The 20728-nt window shown below is 53.2% G+C and overlaps 1 protein-coding gene across 3 annotated transcripts in view; it reads left to right on the top strand.

Moving 5' to 3' along the window:
- LOC133351691 (plexin-A2-like) overlaps positions 1-20728 on the top strand; it is a 310302-nt gene that overhangs the window by 207584 nt on the left and 81990 nt on the right. For all 3 annotated transcript variants that reach the window (XM_061567099.1, XM_061567100.1, XM_061567101.1), the window contains exons 13-19: positions 813-906; positions 1395-1660; positions 11016-11167; positions 16559-16679; positions 18250-18386; positions 19016-19180; positions 19477-19570. In XM_061567099.1, coding sequence (XP_061423083.1) covers positions 813-906; positions 1395-1660; positions 11016-11167; positions 16559-16679; positions 18250-18386; positions 19016-19180; positions 19477-19570 — 1029 coding nt within the window. The remainder of the gene's footprint in view (positions 1-812; positions 907-1394; positions 1661-11015; positions 11168-16558; positions 16680-18249; positions 18387-19015; positions 19181-19476; positions 19571-20728) is intronic.

Raw genomic sequence — 20728 nt, 5'->3', positions numbered from 1 at the left:
ATGTGCTACCTATCAGCCTCCGTCGTGCCCGTTAAATACTTTGGAAGACAAACACAACATTGGGAACTGTAACCGAATCCGTGCGCAAGCGTGCTTTTTCCTTCCATTGCTTTGCTTTTATTTCCACACCGATCGCTGGCGCTGGTGTGGCCAGGCGGAGCGGCATCGCGGCCCAGCGGATTCGCGTTCGCCGCCTGTTGCAGAGGTTCACAGTTCTAATCCAGCGGGCCGCCCTGATTAATACTGCGGTGTGGAATAATAACCTCATCAATACCACGCCCTATCTGCTCCACTCACAGTGGACGTTAAAGATCCCGTGTCGGCTATAGTGCGCTCAATGTCCAGCATCCACATTTGCCAAATTCGAAAACTACACCACAAATTGCCCCTACCGGAGAAACTAATGCAGCCTGGTCACTCTTGCAAACGACTCATCCTGGTCTCTTGATTTTTCAGCCGGTGGCGAGATGTTAACTACCTCGCCTGGTATACAGGAGGTAGTGAATTCAATCCCGACCATGACGTCCGCTGTATATTTTGAGTTTGCATGTTCTCCCCATGGCCGCGTGGATTTTTCTCCGGGTCCTCCGGTTTTTCTCTCCACATTTAGAAACACGCGTTTAGAGTTTTTGGCTGCTATACATTTCCACATGATAAGCCACTTTGGTGAGCTATCATTTGTTGCCAGGTCGCTTCTGAAAAAGAGCTATATAGCTCAGTGGGCCTTACCTGGTCAAAATAAAAAATATAATACTTCAAACGTGAAGCTTGACACCGCGATCGCCTCCCCTCCGCTCCCACCCCCTGCGCAGTACAACTACGACGGCGACTTCAGCAACCTGACGGTGGAGTTCTCCATCACGTGGAACGGAGGCTTCACCATCGACAACCCGGCCAACATCACGAGTAAGCAGGGAGCGAGCGAGCGTGCGTGCGTGCCGTAGCGTGGTTTTGTCCCGTGATGGGAGTTGAACTCGGCTAGGGGCCGGGTCTGCGGTGGCGTCGCGTGGTCGGCGCACGGGCTCTGGTTCAAGGAATTCATCAAGGGTTCCATGTCCACTTTATTCCCCCCAAAGTTCAAGTTTATTTGTTTAATGGGGTGGCACGGTGGAGCCAACGCTCAGGAAAGGCCACGATTTGACGTGGGACACGCGGCCGCTGTTGAGGCTGACGAAGGTCTTGGACTGTGCTCGGCATGGAGAAGCCCTCGATGGTGATGATGATGATGGTGATAATGGTGATGATGATGGTGACAATGATGGTAATGATAGTGACAATGATGATGATGATGATTATGTAGATGATGATAGTGATGACGATGATGATGACAATGATGATGGCGACGATGATGGTGAAGATGATGACGCTGATGGTGTGACGATCGACGCTCGCAGTCTCGCTCTACAAGTGCTGGGCATCGCGCGACACGTGCGGTCGCTGCCTGAGTGCCGACAAGCGGTTCGAGTGTGGCTGGTGCGGCGGTGGCCGCGCTGCTGCTGCTGCCGCTGGCGGCGCGGCTGCTGGGAACAGCGGTGGCGGTGGCGGGCGGTGCACCCTGAAGCAGGATTGCCCAAACGACCGCTGGCTTCAGCGGGGAGAGGAGGAGGATGAGGAGGAGGGAGCAGCTCCGACTCGCTGTCCCAACCCGCGCATCTCCCAGGTGCGCTCAGTCGGCGATGTCGCCCGCTCTGATTATTTCCTCGTTGTGCCTTTTTTATTTGTATGATTTTTCATATTTTTTCCGTATTTTTTTCACTCGTAATACCAAACAATGCATGTACAGCCAGTTTCATTCAATTCTCTTGTTGGTCGACCGTGGGTTGATATTTTGACCACGATTCAGCACGCCGGTCAGCGCAGGTTGCCGAATACGTGGGCCCACTACCGACTTATCTCTCGCTCGCCACTGATGTTAGCCGTGGCCAAGATATGAAGGCGGGTCGCCAGGTTCGTGGCACAGCGCGCCGCTCGCCGCGCCCACAGCTGCGCGTGTATTCGCTCATACAAATACAAAGATGCCCGTATAGATTGAATAGACTTTTGAGGCAAGTGCTGTAAGCGGGACACAGGCGGGTGGGTGGCGAACACCACACCCGACCGCCTTTGTCTCCCCAGTGGCGATGTTTTACACACCACACTAGGTACTCATTTTAGGCTGACTCGACCTAGGGTGGAGGCCCAGAACCGGTTCAGATAATCGTCACAGGTGTTGGCCGTGAGCAGGAATCAAACTCGTAGCGCAGCGCGCTAAACCGCCACGCTACCGCTTTCCACACCCACGTGGGTTGGGGCAATGCACACACACATATAGTGATTCGATAACTCTCGTAGGGCCAGATGAAGACACATTCGTGGCTTCTCAGAGCATTGCTCAACTCAGGTCGCAGGACTCATGCGCAACAGACCGCCGCAGACTGCCGCGCGGCCGCTTGTGCCACCCTCAGTGAAACTTCACGCCCGTAGTGTTTTTTTTCTTTCGTTTTCCGTCGCCCGTTCGTGAAATCCTCTGCCGCAGCTTTAATCTAACGACGCATCTCTGTCTAGTCTGTAAATACACGCCAATAGGGCGAGCGGGCAAGGGGGCGAGCAAGCAATCAGGCGCGCGCGTATTAGTGAGCGGCGGATTCCTGCCGCTGGGATTAGTGTGAGTTGTTGCGGTGAGCCCTACGGTTTCCGTCTAAAGGCAGCTTACCGACTATGAGCCGCGCCGTTAAGTAGCTTGCGAAACGCACTCCATTGCCTTCCCTTCTGAGCCGCAATAACCCACGTTGAGACCCGAGAAAAGCCGGGCCCCCTACTGGTGGATTTCCCAGCCCAGCGCCACGTGGGGCTCATTGGGTAAGGGGTCGACGGGGGGGGGGGGGGGGGGGGCTGGAATGGGGGGTGAGGGAGGGGGGCGACTCAGGCCCTTCTCGTGAATTCTAAGTTAAAAAAACATTGGTGGAATGTTTTATCTCAGTGAACATTCTACCGTTACTCGTTCTGTCTTGAGTTGAACATTTGATGAAAGTTTGTTTGACGTTGACTGTCATGCCCCTCTCCCCAGAGTGTTTGTATACTCCCCTTTTCAACAACAAATAGAACCACAACTTTGTTATTTGTCTTCACATGTAAATAATTAACATTGTGTTCGTCTATCGACCCATTGGCTCTCTCAAAATTATATTTCGCACCTCCTATTCGGGTGGTTGGCTACATACGGTGCGAAAGAAGTTCAACTTACATGCATACATCATCCAGCAGAATGTTTTTAACCACACAAACTCTGGACAAGTTTTAACCATCCTGGGTCTCATCAGCAAAGTCAGGCTTGTTAAAACAAATACTGCTGTATGAGCAGCTGTCGTTGGTAATGGCACTCCATTTAGAATATGGAACCCCGTTTAACACGAGAAGCAACGCCATACACAAACCCATTATGCTGTTGCCGTGGGGCATCATGGGTTAAGGACAAATATATATTTTATTTCAATATTCTTATATTATATTCTCTTTACCCTTGAAACACGCTCACACGACCATATGTGGTGGTGGCTACATGCACCTTTGATCAAGCGCTTGCCAAGCGAAGATTGGTGGCTCACGCAGAGATTTTGAGAATTGCGATTTTCCCAAACCGGCTGCAAAGCGAGGGGAGGTGGCCCCGGAAAGAGGCAGTAAGTACAGCAAGTAGGTTGGTGATATCTCTTCTGTGCAGTGGCCCTTTGAGTGCTATCTGCTGGCCGTGCCTGGTGGGTTATCACCGGGTTCTGCGGTTGGTTCCCACTCACTTGTTTCAAATTGTTAACCGGCTAAAAATCCCAATGTAGCAGGACCCGTGCTTGGGGAGGAAGCGAATAAATGAACATGAAATACCAGACTCGGTGAGTCCTTTTTTACTGCGTCAGCAATATATATAATTGTGTAATATTATTATTTTTATATACAAATAATGTTTTTACAGTAAATTAATTGAAGCCTCACTTAAGGCGGCATTTTCAATTCGCTCACGCGGGGCGTTTGCCTGATGCTCTGGTTCCCTCACATTTGCCTAAGTACGGCGGTCTCTGTCTTATTGTGTCACATTTTAATAAGAAGCCGAGCGCAAATGCCACACTCGCTTAATAGCCTCATACATCACCGCGGGGTGTAATTGAATCAAGTGATGTCCTAAATTCCTTTCTATTTTTTATCAATTAAATATTTATTATTGAATCCCATTTGGTGGGGCGGGGGGGAGGGGGGCGATAAGGGAGACGCGGGGGGGGGGGGCGCAGTGGGGGGGTTCTAACCCCCCCCCCCCCCCCCCCCGTTAAGCTTGGCGTGTAGTTTTTGCGTAGGATTAGTTATTTCTGAAAGTGTGTGCTGGAGGGGAGTTGGGAGGGAGGAGTGGTGGTTTGTCGAGTGGTAAATGGCACCGCAATAATTACCACCACCGCTTTGCTAACGCTTCGTGGTGGGGGGGGGGGTGTGGGGGGGGAAGCAAAGAAAAAAGCGATACAAAAGCCACGACGATCATTCTGAACCGATCCGATAACGACTGAAGAACAATTATCACCGGCAGTTAATTCTTGTCTTCTGACCCTTTCCCCCCGCCCGCCACCCCCAGCCACTTACCTCTCGTTATTGTCCGCCTCTCTCGTTAGAGGCCTCCTCCGCTTGCCCGTTGGCAATTATTTACAGAGAGGGCCCCTCTGTTCCGTTAAACGCCTTCGATGGGGCTTTTGCAGGGGGACTCGTTTAGCCTCGCCTCTAACCCGCCTCGGACGACGGGGCACTGGCGATGGGAACTAAAACTAGAAACTCTTTTTTATTTGACCAGGTAAGGCCCCTGCTCTTTTTTTATTTCAGAAGAGACCAGGCTCTCAGAAACGATAGCCTAACGAGAAGTGGCTCATCATCGTGTGGAAATTCAGAGCAGGCCAAAACACTCTGAACGCGCGTGGAGGGAAAACCCGGGGGGGACACGGAGAAAAATCTACGAGGACCACGGGAAGAGAGAGAGAGAGAGACGCGCAACCACCAAATATCGGGATTGAACCCACGTGACCTCCTGTATACCAAGCGAGGGAGTTAACATCTCGTCGGACCGCGCGCTACGGGCTCGCTTAAGCATTGCCAGATGCGTCATTTTCCCCGCGCGAAGTGTTGATCATTGCGTTATTCACGTCGACTTGCGCCGACTCCCCCGACGCCGCTCCATTTGCGCATAAGCGGCGAAAACGTGCAAAATTACGCGGTTAAATGGGAGGGAAAATGGGCTCTGTCACATCTCGTCAGGGGGGGGGGGGGCGGGGGGTTGCGTGGGTGGCGAGGGGAGGGAGAATGTAAGAGGGCTCTTCTCTAGTCGATGCCCAAGGACTTCTAATGCCGCGTCAGTCATGGGCGGCGGAGGCGAGGGGGGAGGGGTTTGACCATACCTCACCACCTCACCACGTTGATCAGTGCGGGTTAGTGACGTGGTGGTGGTGGGGGGGGGCAGGACTGCGTTAATATTGTCACGTGCCCACTGATGTTAGCCGCATTCTCTTTCATTCATTCGTAAGAGGTAAAGGTGCAGCCATGCAATCGTTTTTCACAGCCCTCCCGGTAGAAGAAGAAATTGCTCCACTTGGGGAAATACTAAAAAGTCCTGCCATCTCGAAAGGCTTTGGCCTACTCTTCCACACTGGCCAGAAAAGAGGTCGGACTCCCGACGCTTTCCACCATCACACGCGACGGTGGTGGGTGATGGAGGAGAGGGTCTTAAGAAACTCGCACCGTTGTTTCGACTGCCGCACCGGGAGATCGAATCTGGATTGCCAAGTCTCGTACGCTGATTTATATAAAACCCTCTACAGCACTGTGGCATCGATCCCCACCACAACGATACTGATCGTCATCGTAAAAAGGCGGCACAATAATATTTTAAATTGGAAATACGAACGGCGACGTCACGTGCAAATCTTGCCAAGTTTGACAATTGCCCCACGATTTACCAACTTTCAAACGGAAAGGAACTTCCGATACCATCGAGGGGATGATGGGGGGGAGGGGTTAAAGTAGACCTCCCGATTTAACGAGACGCAGCATCTCAGAAATAATTACAGGAGCGATCAACACATAGTTGTTGCTTTGGGAGTCGGTGCCGCTAATAAGGTTTACGGCGGCACTTTCTGCCCCCCATGATTCGTTTCAGCTCATTTTATTTCCATCCAAGCAATGCAAATCCGGGCCAACTGGTAAACACGCAAAAAAGCGCCCCCACCCCACCCACCCCCATCTCGTCCAGATCTGGGACACATCTACAGAGATGGAGTGATGAAATCTGTCCTCGCATCTTGGAACCCTGATAAGGGTGACTTTGGGGGAAGCCTTCATCCATCAGTGCATATATCGAGGCTGATGATGCTGATGACGACGACGATGACAGGCCCAACATAAATGAACTTTGCTAAATGAGCCGGAGGAAACGCCTGAAGCGCTTAAGGCAGAAGGAAGGGCGGCGGCAGCTCTTCGCGACAAATTCGGGATCGCCTTCGCACACTCCCCCTGCCGCGTAGGTGCCCGCTTAGGGACTCGCGCAGGGTACCCGCGCGGGCGTTTGGCGTGCACGGGCGAGGCTTGACGACGCGAAGTGGAGAGTGGCGCCAAGGGAGAGAAAGACAGAAAGAGAGAGAATCTCACTCACTCGCCCGCCCGCCCGCGCGTGCGAATGAAGACCCGCGCGCCCTCGACGTAAACGGCGAGCGCGCGCTGCCGTACGGGACGGCGTCGAGCGGAGCGGCTTAGTCGCTGTAAATAATCATCGGCGTTAGTAAAAACTCATTGGACATTAACGACTTAATAATTGCCTTTCCCGTAATTGTAAGCGTGCTTTATTAACGAGGAAATGCTCGCGGAGTTAAGTGAGATTAAACTCCCGAGCGCCGGGCCGCGCGTTCATCTTCCGTCGCTTGAACAGCGGTGCCACGACGGAGCGCGTGGTGGGCATGGGGCCCACGTGTGCATGGGGCTCACGTGGGTACCGACCGAGTCTTCCACTTGTCCTGGTTTTCCCAGGATCGTCCTCTTTGTCGAGGAGGTTGCTGCTGTCCTGGGGAATCCGTGAGTCTTCTTGGGGCATTTTCAGAATCCGAATATTTCCTTTAAACTGGAGGAATAAGATCAGTTTTCAAGCTCTTTTTCACAGATGTTCAGTTATTGCCAGTTGTAAAATAGTAAGAATAACAGTAATATATTCATTGGCTGTGTCGGGTGGTGGAGGGTTACGACACATTTATACTTACGAGATCTAACCCAAAAAGCTTAATTATGAATAATATTGGTCGCGAAAGCCTCCGTGTTAAACGAACAGTAATATACGCAGTTCGAGACCATGTATTTAAATGTAGCGGCCACCTTCCACCGCCCGGCTCCCGCCCCTGGCCGACCCCCTTTGTCCTCCCAATGCGATTCCTCAATACTTATTGGTCCGCCAGCTTCCCTTCTCCCACCCCCCCCCTCCAAACTACCTACTCCAAGCCCTCCGTAACACCGCCGCCTGCTCTACTGTCACTGCAACTACAGCCCCACCTTTAATAGTAACCCCATTCTTCATCTCGAACCATCATCAACCTATGTACAATTGTATAATTGCCTGTAAAGCGCTATAATAAATCTCGATAACATAGTTCCGTCCTCCTGTATTCCCATCCTAAGTCCCGGATTTTCTTTGTGCCCTCCGAATTGGCAACCATACCCGGTGTAAGAAATTAAACGAGGGCTCCCATATCCATTTGCCCCCCACCACCCCCCCCCCCCCCTTTGTAAGCCAGTGCCTGAGCCCTCTCCATCATCGTGGGCACCCCGGTGCAGTTGCACTGTCTGCACACTTGGCCAGATATGCCACTGTTTCTGAATAATAATAAGAAGAATAATTATGGTTGGTCGGTGGTGGGGGTGCAGTTAAATGGTAGAACCAGGGGTAGAGGGAAAAGGCCAAGTTTTAATGTGCTGGATGTGCCAGCCCTTTCAGTGCCCAAAGCAGAAATATTTTTCGGGTGTGCGTCACGTATCTTACCGACCAAGCTTCCGCGACTGAATGATATCACAGTCGTGTGAGATAATTGAGCTAATACACGAATTGCAATTAAGATCGTTTGAATTGTGTCATTAAACTTGAGAGTTATTTTGTTTGTTATTATAAAGATTTTGATTTCAGATGATATTTAGCGAATTAGGAGATCGCCTGAGCTACTTGGGGCCCTGTGCTTTTGCTTCGTTTGCTTTTGGCCATTGCCAACCGCCGCCTGAATTTCTCCGTTATTGCCGACGGGATTTTTGGAGCAATTGCTTAGTTAATTTTTACCGTACGGTACGACCACGCGGCGAAGTTGTGATGAACTAGCCGAAGTTGGCCATTACTCAAAGGCGTGTCAGCATGGAGTAGACACATTGTTCATTTATCAACGATAGTGTAATTTGGGAGAATTTTTTTTTTAATTGGGAAAAAAGGAAGTGGCTGGCATTGACAAAAACCCACCAAACAATGCAGGCAGCCAGCAAAACACATTTGTCTTAATTTATCACAATTAAATGACTTGCCAGCGTCGTGTTAATTTATTTTGCGCAGCAGCGCTGAGTTTTGGCTCCTTCGTTCATGCGCCGCCCTGATGAATCGAACGGAGAGGGAGCGCCTGGCCTCCAGTGATCATTTCGTTTGCGGAATTAGTGACCGAGAACAGCCGTCGGAAGGTGATTACATTGATTTTGTTATTTGGTTTTTAGCCAAACGACTGAAACTACGAGCGGAGGAAAACATCGTCAGGGCGTGACGATGGCAACCACGCTGCTTGCACAGCCACCAAAGACCACAGTCGGAATGAAGTCGCAGACTGGAGATGAAACTTAGTAAAGAATCGATTTTTTTTCACATAACCGATGGCAGTGCATCGAGGAAGATCACGCATAGGCAACTGGCTACATGGGCATACGCAGATATTTGCCGAGGTCACTGATCGGCCGATATCATATTATTTGAAAAGAGAAAAAAAATCGCAACTGAACAACACATACGTCAATAACACCGTGCGGCCTTCAAAAGCAAAACAACAAAAATGTTGACGTTTCAGGCAATGGTCCTTCTTCAGAGCACACCAGAGAGGCCAGAGAGAGATGGAGGCGAGAGAAGTGGAGGGACATTGCCTGGCAAATCGACTTTTATAACTATTTATTTTTTAAGGGCACACAGTTGTCATTGACCAACGTGTTGAGTTGTTGGCTGTGTTTGTGCGCCACTGCCAATACGGCAACAGCGGCATCACCACCACCACCAGCAGGTAGTTTGGCAATATTGGATGGAGAGTGGTGGAACTACGCACCCGCTCGCAGCAACATTTAACGACTGAGAGCGTGCGGATATTCGTTGAACCGCGTTGGTCGGCAAAACTGCGAAAATATCGGCGTGAAATCCACACAGGGAATCAGAACCTTTCTTTACACCGGAGGAATCCGATGAGCTATGAAGCTCTTTTTTCACAGATGTCCAGAGAGAGAGGTGGGGGGGGGTGAGACACTCGGCTGGTCAACGAGACGGAGTGAAGTGAAGGACGCGGACGAAACGATCTGCACGTTGTCATTGTTGTCCATCGAACGTGGCATGCGCCACGCTATCTCCCTCCTCCAGAGCCAGCTACCTCGCCCTTCTCTCCCCCTCTCCCCACCGCTGGCCCCCACACTGGCACCCCCCCCCCCCCCCCCCCCAGTTAGAGTTACTTCATGACGGTGCAAAATGTAAACGCGCCGGCGCCGTTCTGAAGTGTGCGGAACATTTTGTTCATCCGCCGTGACCTTTACAGCTACATAGCTACATGGATATAATCACCGATGCAAATATTCCCCCTTCAGTGTGAATACAGCACGTGTATTTAGCTTTTTTTCATACATAAATCGCGGTGCTGCCGCAGTGCGGGTTTTAATGGTCATCGCGCTGAACTTGCAACCCATATGTCGCCGGTTCCATCTACCAACGGTGTCGAGTTTCTTAAATTTCCCCCCTCCACACTGCCCCTGTCCAACCCAGCGGCGTGGATGGGCTCACCACAGGCAGTCGACTGGCCGGCAGCTCGCGCGCGGTGGGGTCAAGTGTGGGTAGCGCCCACCTTGAGCCGAGGGGTTTCAGGTCAACGTGGACAAGTCGCTCAAAAGAACCTCTAGACGGACTCTCTACATCTCTCTCTCAGTATAGGGGGGGGTGGGGGTCCTTGAGCAGCGGTCCCGCGAGTAGGCAATTGCAGGGCTGCACCTTTAGCGTCCGCAGCAATTATTTATTTATTTCCCCACAATGGCCGGGCCGCGCACGCGAGGGCTTATCCCTGGCCTCGTGCCCCAATCCGCAGTCGCAAAATCAATTTTCATTACAGCCACTCTGGCTGCTCGCTCACTCGCTCGCTCACTCACCTTCGTCCGCGCTTTCACTGGCTAACACCCACACGCACCCCCCGCCTTGCCCCTCGCTGTGTTTCACCCCCCCCCTCCCCCCACACTGCATCACGGGACACACCTCACTCCTCTCCGACACCAGCACGGCACATCATCGCGTCTCACCTCACCGCTTCTCACCGCCCCCGCAAACCGCCGCTCCTTGCCACACGTCGCACCTCCGATGAGCACGGTTGGCTACGTACGGTGCGAAAGAAGTTCCGCGTGCGTGCATCACCGCACATCGCCGCATCCCCCCCCCCACTCCTGCCCACCGCTCTGCGCCTGGGCTCGTGCGCGTGCGGGCGGAGTGCAGCGCTGAGCTTGCCGCGCTACGAACCCGGCGACCCGAATGCGATTCCCCACTCACGGCCAACGCCTGTGTTGATTATAATTATCTATTCGAAACCGTTTACGGGCCTCCCCTAAGTCGGCTCAGCCTCAGATGGGCACCTGGTGCGGCGTGTAAACATTGCCGCCCGGTGTGGTGCTGGCCAACCCACCCACCCACCCCCTCATATGCCGTGCCGCTCGCGGAACAGCACTTGCCCCAAGTTGGTTAAGGCCACGCGAGGAATCTTTGCTTTGTTTTGCAGTTCTATCCAAGCTCGGGCCCCAGGGAGGGCGGCACGCGTCTCACCATCCGCGGAGAGAACCTGGGCCTGGCGTTCGGGGAGGTCAGCGCTGGCGTGACGGTGGCCGGGACGCCGTGCCACGCGCTGCCGGAGGGATACGTCCCGTCTGAGCAGTACGGCACCCCCACCACAACCCAACACCCCCACCACAGCCCAACACCCCCACCACAGCCCAACACCCCCACCGCCCAACCCCCAACCCCCTCCCTCCTTAATCGGAGCCCTACACCCCCCCCCCCTCCTCGCCCCCCCTCTCGTTCCCCCCTCCTTAGCCGGAGCCTTCCAACACCCCTCCCCTCCTCGCCCCCCCCCCCCTCCTCGCCCCTCTCCCTCCTTAACCGGAGTCCTCCCACACGCCCCCCTCCTCCTCCTCGCCCCCCCCCCTCGTCCCCCCTGCTCGCCCCCCCTCCTCGCCCCACCTTAATCGGAGCCCCTCCCTCCTCCTTCTCGCCCCCCCCCCCCCTCCGTTGCTAAAAATACCGTCCCCAAATCTCGAGCAATTTAGCCACCTTCTATGCTGGCTCCAATCTCCCCACGATGACAGAGGTAATGCTACCCCCCTCCCCGCCCACACAATCTGAGCAGTGTGGCCCCCACTGCTGCTGCCCCCCCCCCCAATCGGAGCAGTATAAACCCTTCCACGGTCGTTGCCGCACTCCCCCCCCCTCTACCCCGCCCCTCAAATGTGACCCCCTCCCCACCCCTTCCGCACCCCCCCCCCCCCAATACTGCCGCCCGCTTTGATACAATCCCCTTGTACCTCAAACATTTCAGCAGCATGATCCTCGATGCTGAACTTGAACCCCCACCACCATCCCCACCACCCCCACATCTCCCACAAGGAAGGTATCATAGTCTCAAAGCAATTAATGAATCTATACAAAAACAATCAAATCACCATCGCAAAACAGCGTGCTGGACTAGCAGTCCAGGGGTCACCGGTTCGATTCCACGTCTTGTCGCGACAGTTGTAATGACGGCGCGAGTTTCTTAAATACACTCCTCCACACCACAACCTCTTCCCCCCTCTCTTTAATCCAGCAGCAGCAGCAGCACGGTTCGTCGACCGGCAGTTCGCGCCCCTCCCCGCTACGCGTTCTGTTGTTGTGGATGAGTAGACCAAATTACCCCCTACAGGGGCGCTGTCTCGACACTAGTGAGGATGACATTGCAGGGCTGCATCTTTGTCATCTCCCCTTTTTAAATCCTTTATATTTAGTTCACTTGCTTGCTTGCTTGCGTGCTTACGACCGTGCACATCTTTCGGTCGTGTTTTAACCCACTTCCCGTGATCCAATCGAGCTGACATTTTGCACACAGACTCGTTGTGCGTGACAATTTATTTTCGTGAACATATTTTTCCAAAATGTTACACTTTTTAGGAAAAAATAAATTATATTTAATCACCAATTGCTTAATAGTGGCAGGCAATCATCTGACCCATAGGTGGCAGCCATATCAAGCCAGAGGACGAGAGGACTCTAGCCGCCACGCATATAAAGGATTTAGAGTGAAAAACTTTGTTTTTACGGGTAAATTTTTACGACTCTCGGCCCACCGATACGTTGCACAATACAGCCACCGGCATCGCCGCTATCGTGCTCACTTTGTCCGCGAACTTCACTCTTTGATTCCTTCACCCATACTGTAAATCTCTTGTGTTACTGACATGTTATTACTGCTAAAGTACATGTAACGTTACTCAATTGGGATTACATATGGCTATCGCACCCTACTGGTAAAATGTGGCTGGATCCTCCAGAAAAAGATTCACGAAACTCGATGAGGCTTTCCTTGGCAGACGAGAGTAATGACTAATGTTGATGACGAGGTTTGTCATATCGACTGATCCGTCTCATCCACACTGAGTTCATCCACCACACTGCAGGTCACAACAGCCACTCGTGCACTCACCTGATGATTCACCCACTGACTCACCCACCCAACTACTCACTCACTGACTCACCCACTCAACTACTCACACACTGACTCACCCACTCAACTACTCAATCACTGAATCACTCACTCAACTACTCACTCACTGACTCACTTATTCACTGACTCACCCACTCGTGCACTCACCTGCTGACTCACCCACTGACTCACCCAATCAACTACTGACTTACTAACTCACCCACTCAACTACTCACTCACTGACTCACCCACTCAACTACTCACTCGCTGACTAATCCACTCAACTGCTCACTCGCACACTCACTCACCTACTCACTCATCCACCCACCCATCAGTCACGCATGCACCCACTCACTCACCCACTCACCACCCTGGAAGTCACCTCACTTCTCTCTCTGGTTACTCTCTCGCACTGCTCCACTTTGGAATTCCCTCCTCCCATCGTCTATTTTAAATTTCAATAACCTTGCTAAATTAAAGAAATTAAAAAACCCCACCGTATTCACTCATCTATTTCAACTTTGATAGTGCAGATTTTGCTGGCCACTTGCCAATTTGGACCTGCACTCAGCAACCGTGATATAAATTAATAATACAAATGAATAAATAAACTTCATGAAGTTTGACACGGAAACTATGCTTGCAGTATTACCAGTCACCGGTTGTCCATTAAATTACCGTAATGTGTTGGCTTGTTTTGTTAATTTATGTTTTAGTGTGGTGAATGCCACTTTATTTTCGCGAATTCGGCAATGTTTTTTAATTGAGTAATTTGTTTCGGACAGAGCGCCGCCGAGTCGTGATAATTCATCAGCCGTGCTCGGCTGTTTCCCATAAAAAAAAAAAACAACAACGGTTACTCCTTCATTAATCCTTCGTTCTTTCATTTTTTTTGTCATCGCCGATGTTTATTAATGGGTGCGTTCGCTCTCATTTTCGAACGTCATTTTTCTCTTTTGTTTATTCGACACCTTTAAACAATAACAAATTACGCCCACCCGCCGGTCTTTTCCCTTCATTTGCACCGCGAGCACGGTAAAGGCGCAGCCCTGCAATTTCTCGCTCACGCCCCCTGCTGATGGAAGGGCTTCCACTACAGCGAGCCCTACCAGCTGTTCGCTTGGTGTACCACTCCACGTTGCCCGGACGCACGGGAAGACATGGATGTGCCGTGTACCCACACTTCACCCCAGGACACACGCGGCATGCCGATCGACTCACTACCGAGGCGACGTTCTTCGACAAAACCTTCCTCTTTCAAGCCCTTGCGGAAGATCGTGAGAAATTCACATCGCTCGCTCGATCGCTCGCAACCGGCTATGTCTCATCAGTGTCATATTCATTAGCCATGACCTATCCACTTGTGGATGGAGGCCTCACTCCTGAAGCTGCACTATCATTGGTGGGGATTGTGGAGTGGGGTGAGAGGGGTAGAGAGGGGTAGACACACGACGAGACCTCACGCCGGGTTGGTCGCCATGATCGGCGACGAGTACCCACAACTTACCCCACTGGACGCGACCTGCCGATTAGAGACTAGTTTAGAGTATTTGGCCGCTGTACATTTCCACGTGATAAGCCACTGCATTTGTGGCCAAGGTGGCTTCCGAACACATTCCTGCGGAGGGAGCTGGGGTGACCAGCCCCTCTCCACGCAGCCCCACCCCTCCCACCCCCCACCCAGCCCCACCCTCCCCACCCTCCCCACCCAGCCCCTTCCCCACCCTCCCCACACAGCTCCTCTCCACCCTCCCCACCCAGCCCAACCCTCCCCACCCAGCCCCTCCCTCCCCACTCAGCCCCTCCCTGCACGACGGACGGACACAATAATCCCCTATGGGCTGGTGTAACCAGTGGGTTCCTACCACTATAAAGAGGCATATAGCTCCGTGGGCCTTACCCGGTGGAGTAAAAATGAGCGTCGCAGTTTTAGTTGCGGCGCGGCCTTTTTGTACGCAGCTGCTGGGCGGACAGAGGCCATCAAGGGTGGTGGTGATGGAGGAAAAGGGGAATTGAAGAGACTTGACCCATTCGTTGCTTCCACTGCCGCACCAGGAGATGACCTCTAACAGGCGAACACCTCTGGGTTGCAGGTCCAATGCTCTGCTCACGGTCACGCCACGTTGGCATATTCCCCCACCCCTCCCGCTCCCAGGGCCCTATTTCCCTTCTTTAATGCATTTTTTTGTGCAAGAGAAATAACGTTCATTAATTACATTAATTGTACGCCTCACTTGACACGGAGACCATTAATTTGTAGCTGTGTACGTGTCACTTGACACCCAGGATAACCTTGCAAATGAGATGTTTCCGTCTCAAGGGTGGGGGGGAGCGAGGTTTATTTTTTCTCTCCCAGGTACAATATTTGAGTGAACAATAAATACATACATAAGCAAACAAACAAATGCGGACAGCACATCGGTGAAGGGAGCGCAGAGAGACGCACGGCGCGCATTGCCCCTAGGGGTAAAGAATGACGGACGCGTGGATTGGCAAACTCAACGCAAATCATCGACATTGCATTGGGCAATGACGAACGATGGTGTGGATGGGTGCGGGGGTGCTCGGCTAGAAGAGACATTGACTGACGGACGAGGCTTAGTGATGGAGCGTCAGCCAAAGGAGTGAACGCGTCCGACTTGCATGCGTACATTTGGCCGCTGCCTGCCAATGCCGTAGCCAGCATCCCCACGTGTGTACGTTTAACAGAAGAAAAAAAACAGCTGCCGTCATCGTAATAATGGGCAATCATGGTCTGTCCACTGCTGGACGGCTGGATGTTGGTACACGTATCGGGTTACGTTCCGTATGGTCGGAGCGAATTGGTAAAAGTCACGCGGGGGGCGGGGAGCACTGGGAGGGGGTGGGGGGATTGGGGGGAGTGGGGGGAGTGGGGAGGGGGTCGCGTCGCTCATGACCGTGCGGGTGTCGCCGCTGTGACGGCGAGCTCATCGCAACATCGCCCTCCCTCCCTCCCCGCCCGCTCGCCCACGCCACCAGGTCCACAACCACGGCGGAGGGGCGCCCTCGACGGAATATTATAATTAATTTAATACGTTACTCAAATTGAATCCATTGAAGCATTAAAAAAATATATAATAATTAATGATCTCGTCAGCAATGTCACTGGCTGCTTGACATATAATTAGGCCAACCTTTCCCTCCCTCCCTGCCCCCCCCCCTCCCCTCCCCTCCCCATTATTCCGCATTGTGAGTGGAGCCGTGTACTCGACGTGAGGATTATATCGTGATTCATGGAACTGTGAATCCGCCCGAGCAAATCCGGCGGGCCCGGAGTGATGGCTCTATCGCGCGGCGCACAAAGGCGGCGTCGTCCTCGCCTCGCCACCGGCACGGCCGCAGCACCGCGCGTCATCCCCAGCTCCCCCCTCCTCCTCCACGCTCCAGGCCCCCCACCTTAAGCTTTAGCGCGCGCCGTCGAGTGAGACAGACTGAAGAGACAGAAGCACCGCTCGTGTCCCCGCCGCGACATCTCAATAACGGCGCGCGCGGCGCGCGTGAACGCGCCGAACGCTCTGACGTCCTCCCCACTCCCTGTCACCCCCCCTCCCCCACCGCCCCTTCCTCAGGATCGTCTGCGAAATCGAGGGGGCGACCCAGGGGACCCCCGAGAGGGGCCCCGTGCGCGTGTGCGTGGGGGACTGCACCCCCGAGTACACGGCGGTGTCGAGGCACGACTACGGCATCTTGGTAATGGTCGTCGATCGTTGGTGGCGGCGCCCGGCAAACACGTGACGTTGGGCCAACGTTTGCACGTGGGTGGAACCGCTGGGACCGACGTTGGTCCGATGTTGGTCTCGGAGTTGGCCCCAACGTTCCGTGGTTACGGGGTGTTCACGTCGAGGATGTTTGGGTTAGGCGACGTAATGATCAACCCGTTCCAAATGTCTCCGGTATCGTTAAGAAGCTTCCACCGCCTGGCGGGGCCAAATAAATCGCACGTTTCAGCTTGCCCACCAGTGAGTTGAAGAACGATTCTCACAGGCAAAAGTTAGCAGTTGTATATGGGATGTTTTGTTTGAAGCTGCGTCAAACATCATCAGGACAAGTGTGGATAAGAGGTTACTTGGAGAGATCTCGGCGGTTGTTCTGTGATCGCTCCTTGCATAAGAAGAGATACAATGACACACGTGGTGGTGCACTACTCACTGTCGCTGCTCCAAGTTAATTCTCAATCTGATGATAATGCCACCGACAGGACAATTGAAATCGGAAAAACAGAGCAATGTAACAATGCAACTCGGGTTAATTAAATGTTATTTATCTGGTGATGCTTCCGTATTAGCAGTGGTTCACAAGTACAGGTAACAATCGCCGATAACATGGTTTCATTAAAATAAACAATATAAAAGGCGATGTTTTAGAAAACGTTTAGGCAATGTCCCCACACTCCTCTAAATCTTGAATTAAAGCTTCCGTGACTGCAGGAATTCATATTCTTTTAGATAGGTTCAAAGAAAATAACTAAAATAACTAAAAACTACGACGTTTCGTTATTTTTGTGGTGGCGAGTGTAACGAGACACATGTCCGGTGATTATCCCACACGATCCCTGGGACTAAAGTAATCCAGAAGGCGGCAGCAAACACTCCACGTGCTCTGATTGGTTAGGGCACGGGGAGCATGAGGATTGGCCGGAACGTTCGAAAGGGAAAACAGCTGGGGACGGGTGGATGAGCGTCACGTGGGACGCTTAGGCCAGGTGAGGGTAAGAGAGGATGGAGATTGGTGGAGATGGAGTGCGACGCGGTGCGGAGCCAGGGAGAGGTTAAAATAGGAAGCGGGTGGGTGAGTGGGTGAGTAAGTGAGTGTCAGGAGGGACAGTTAGGCCAGGTGAGGGTAAGGGTAAAAGAGGGAGCGGAGCGTTTGCGAGAGAGCGAAAACGAAGGTGTGGACCCGTGCGGTGAAATAAAGACCATATTTATACGTTGTGGATAAAGACAATGGCAAGGTTTCTTCTACTCTAAGGTTTTTTCGGTAAAGTTACGTAGGTAAAAAAATAAAATTTATAAAAGTAATAATAGAAATATTTTATTATATTATATTATTTTATTTCTATTATTACTTTTATTAATTTTAATTATATTTTTTACCTACGTGACTTTACCGAAAAAACCCGAGAGTATGAATCCTTGCAGTCACGAAAGCTTCAAATATAGAATTAAGGTTTCTTCTCTCACGTGTATTACGTATGTGTTTGGTCACGAGTTAAAACTGCCAGTCGTGTGATGATGCCAATTCCCTCCTGGGTTTCGCGCAGAGCCCGGCCGTGTGGGACCTCCGACCGTCGAGGGGTCCGGTGTCGGGCGGCACGAGGATCACCCTGATTGGCCACGACCTGGACGCCGGCAGCGAGGTCAAAGTTCAACTGGGAGATCTACCGTGCCGCCTGGAGAGGTCAGATGATGCCGCCGATGATTGGAGGATGGGGATGGTGAATAGTAATGAGTCAGAGTGTTGATGATGGTTGATGAGTGATCATGACACAAGTGGCTTTATCAATGAGCGTGAGAGATGATGATGATGATGTGCAGAGTTTGTGTGCTCTGCATCATGTTGCATCTCGTCCTGTGACTCGTACTGTCGCATGCTGTGGCGTGTGGCACAGTGCCTGTATGTGTGTACAACTTCTTTCGCACCGTACGTAGCCCCTAGTGTGCTAACCGGAGGCGCGTTTGGTGTGGCACGGTGCCTTGTGGCGTGTTGCACGGTGCGTTTGGTATGGTGTGGCACGGTGTGTATGGTGTGGCACGGCGCATGGGCTGTGGCGCGGTGCGTGTCGTGATGGCACGGTTTGGCACGGGGCGTATGGTGTGGTGTGACGCGGGCGTGTCGTGATGGCACGATGTGGCACGGTGCGTATGGTGTGGCACGGTGCGTGTCGTGATGGCACGGTGTGGCACGGTGTGTATGGTGTGGTGTGGCACCGGGCGTCTGGTGTGGTGTGGCGCCGTGCGTGTCGTGATGGTGGCGGCACGGTGCGCGCGGCGTGACACTGCGTTGCGCGGCACGGTGGTGTGACGCAGCCGCTCGCGCTCGGAGGTGGTGTGCGTGTCGGGCGCCAGTGGCCGGCTGCACAACGCGACGGTGGCGGTGTGCGTGGACCGCGCCTGCCTCGCCCCCGCTCTGCACTTCCGATACCAGGAGGACCCCCGCATCCTGAGCGTCAGCCCCGAGTGGAGCATCTGCAGGTGGGCTTCCATCCGCTAGGGGCGCTGTTCGGAAGAAAAAAAACCCCATCTCACACGTGATTGGTCGCACAGCCGTTACTCTCGTTCATTCGCGGAGGACAAACGTCCCCGTTGCGATTGATGCCCCAGGTGCTCAAACGTCGACTGCTTGCGAAGCGGATGGCACGTGGTGGTTTTAAGGTGGCCACACCCGCGGTGCTATTCAAAAACCGTGAACCTTCATGATGATAGCGAAGGTGAACGCATCGTTGGGGATACGTTATTCACAACCCCTCTGTGGACGGATGTCCTTGCAGTGGGGAGACGCCGCTCACGGTGACGGGGCAGAACCTGGGATTGATCCAGCAGCCCAAGGTCCGGGTCCTGCACAGCGGTCGGGAGACCATCAATGTGAGTGGCATGCAGGACGCACGCACGCACGCGATACCTCCCGCCATACCTCACGTGAGTGGCACGTCGGAGGCACACACGCGATACTTCATGCCAGAGGTCGCAAACGGGTTTTGATTCCTTACCCGTCCCCGGGCCGCACCAGGGTCGCAATCGGGTACCCGTACCCTACCCGATACCCGGCTGGGTACGGGTACGAGTACCCGATTGCGACCTCTGGGATGAAGCCATGTTGCAGACGCGGGTGGGTTGATTCTAGGAACTTGAATTGTGAGAAGAGACAAGACGTTGGGAAATTGGTGACAAACGGTTACTCACCAGTGACTCACGGCCTACACGTACCTGTACCCGGCTGCACCAGGGTCGCAAACGAGTACCCGTACCCGGCCGGGTACGGGTAGCCGGGTATCGGGTAGGGTACGGGTATCGGGTAGCCGATTTCGACCTCTGCCTCATGCTATAACGCACACGGTTTTAAACGAGCACCTACGATGGTCGAAACAACACATAAGGGGGGGAGGGGTGGTGTGGCCGGGCCCACGCCTGTCCTGGAATGAGTATCCACTCCGTGCTGCGTGGTCGAAGATGCCAGATCCCCCAGCTTCGGTTGCCAAAGATTACCTCCCTCCTGCTTTGCCGTTCGATGTTTTTTGTTTTGTTTTTATATCCATCCGTTTTAATGTGGCTATTGCCTTCACGTGTCTCCTGCATTTTGGTGACATCCACGACCCCAGCCTCATCTCCTCCCACCCCCCTCCAAGCCGCTCCTCGCTGCCCCTGACCCCCGTGAACCCTCGATGTGTGTACGTCTCTGACGATCGCGCGGGTCGCAAGCACGCTTGACCTCGCAGAGTGCAGCACAGCTCACAAAGGCGAAATCGGCGAAAGCAGCACTTACAGGGATAACGAAATCAACGTTGCTCCCGCCGTCGCACTGAGTCATCGAGAATGTGTGCGTGTGCGCACGTGTTCGATTCCCGCTCACGGCCAACACCAGTGACGATTGTCTAAACCGGTCCTCTGCCTCCTCTAGGTCGACTCAGCCTCAAACGACTACCTGGTGTGTCGTTAACATTGCCACGAGGGAGACAGAGGCGGGCGAGCCGTGGTCTAACCACCCCCCCCCCCCCCTTTGTGTGCCGTACCAACCTTCATAGG

This window comes from Lethenteron reissneri, chromosome 38 (genome assembly GCF_015708825.2).
Source record: "Lethenteron reissneri isolate LAM-NWPU_2019-01 chromosome 38, ASM1570882v1, whole genome shotgun sequence".
NCBI lineage: Eukaryota > Metazoa > Chordata > Hyperoartia > Petromyzontiformes > Petromyzontidae > Lethenteron > Lethenteron reissneri.
This window is presented reverse-complemented; position numbering and strand designations above follow the sequence as displayed.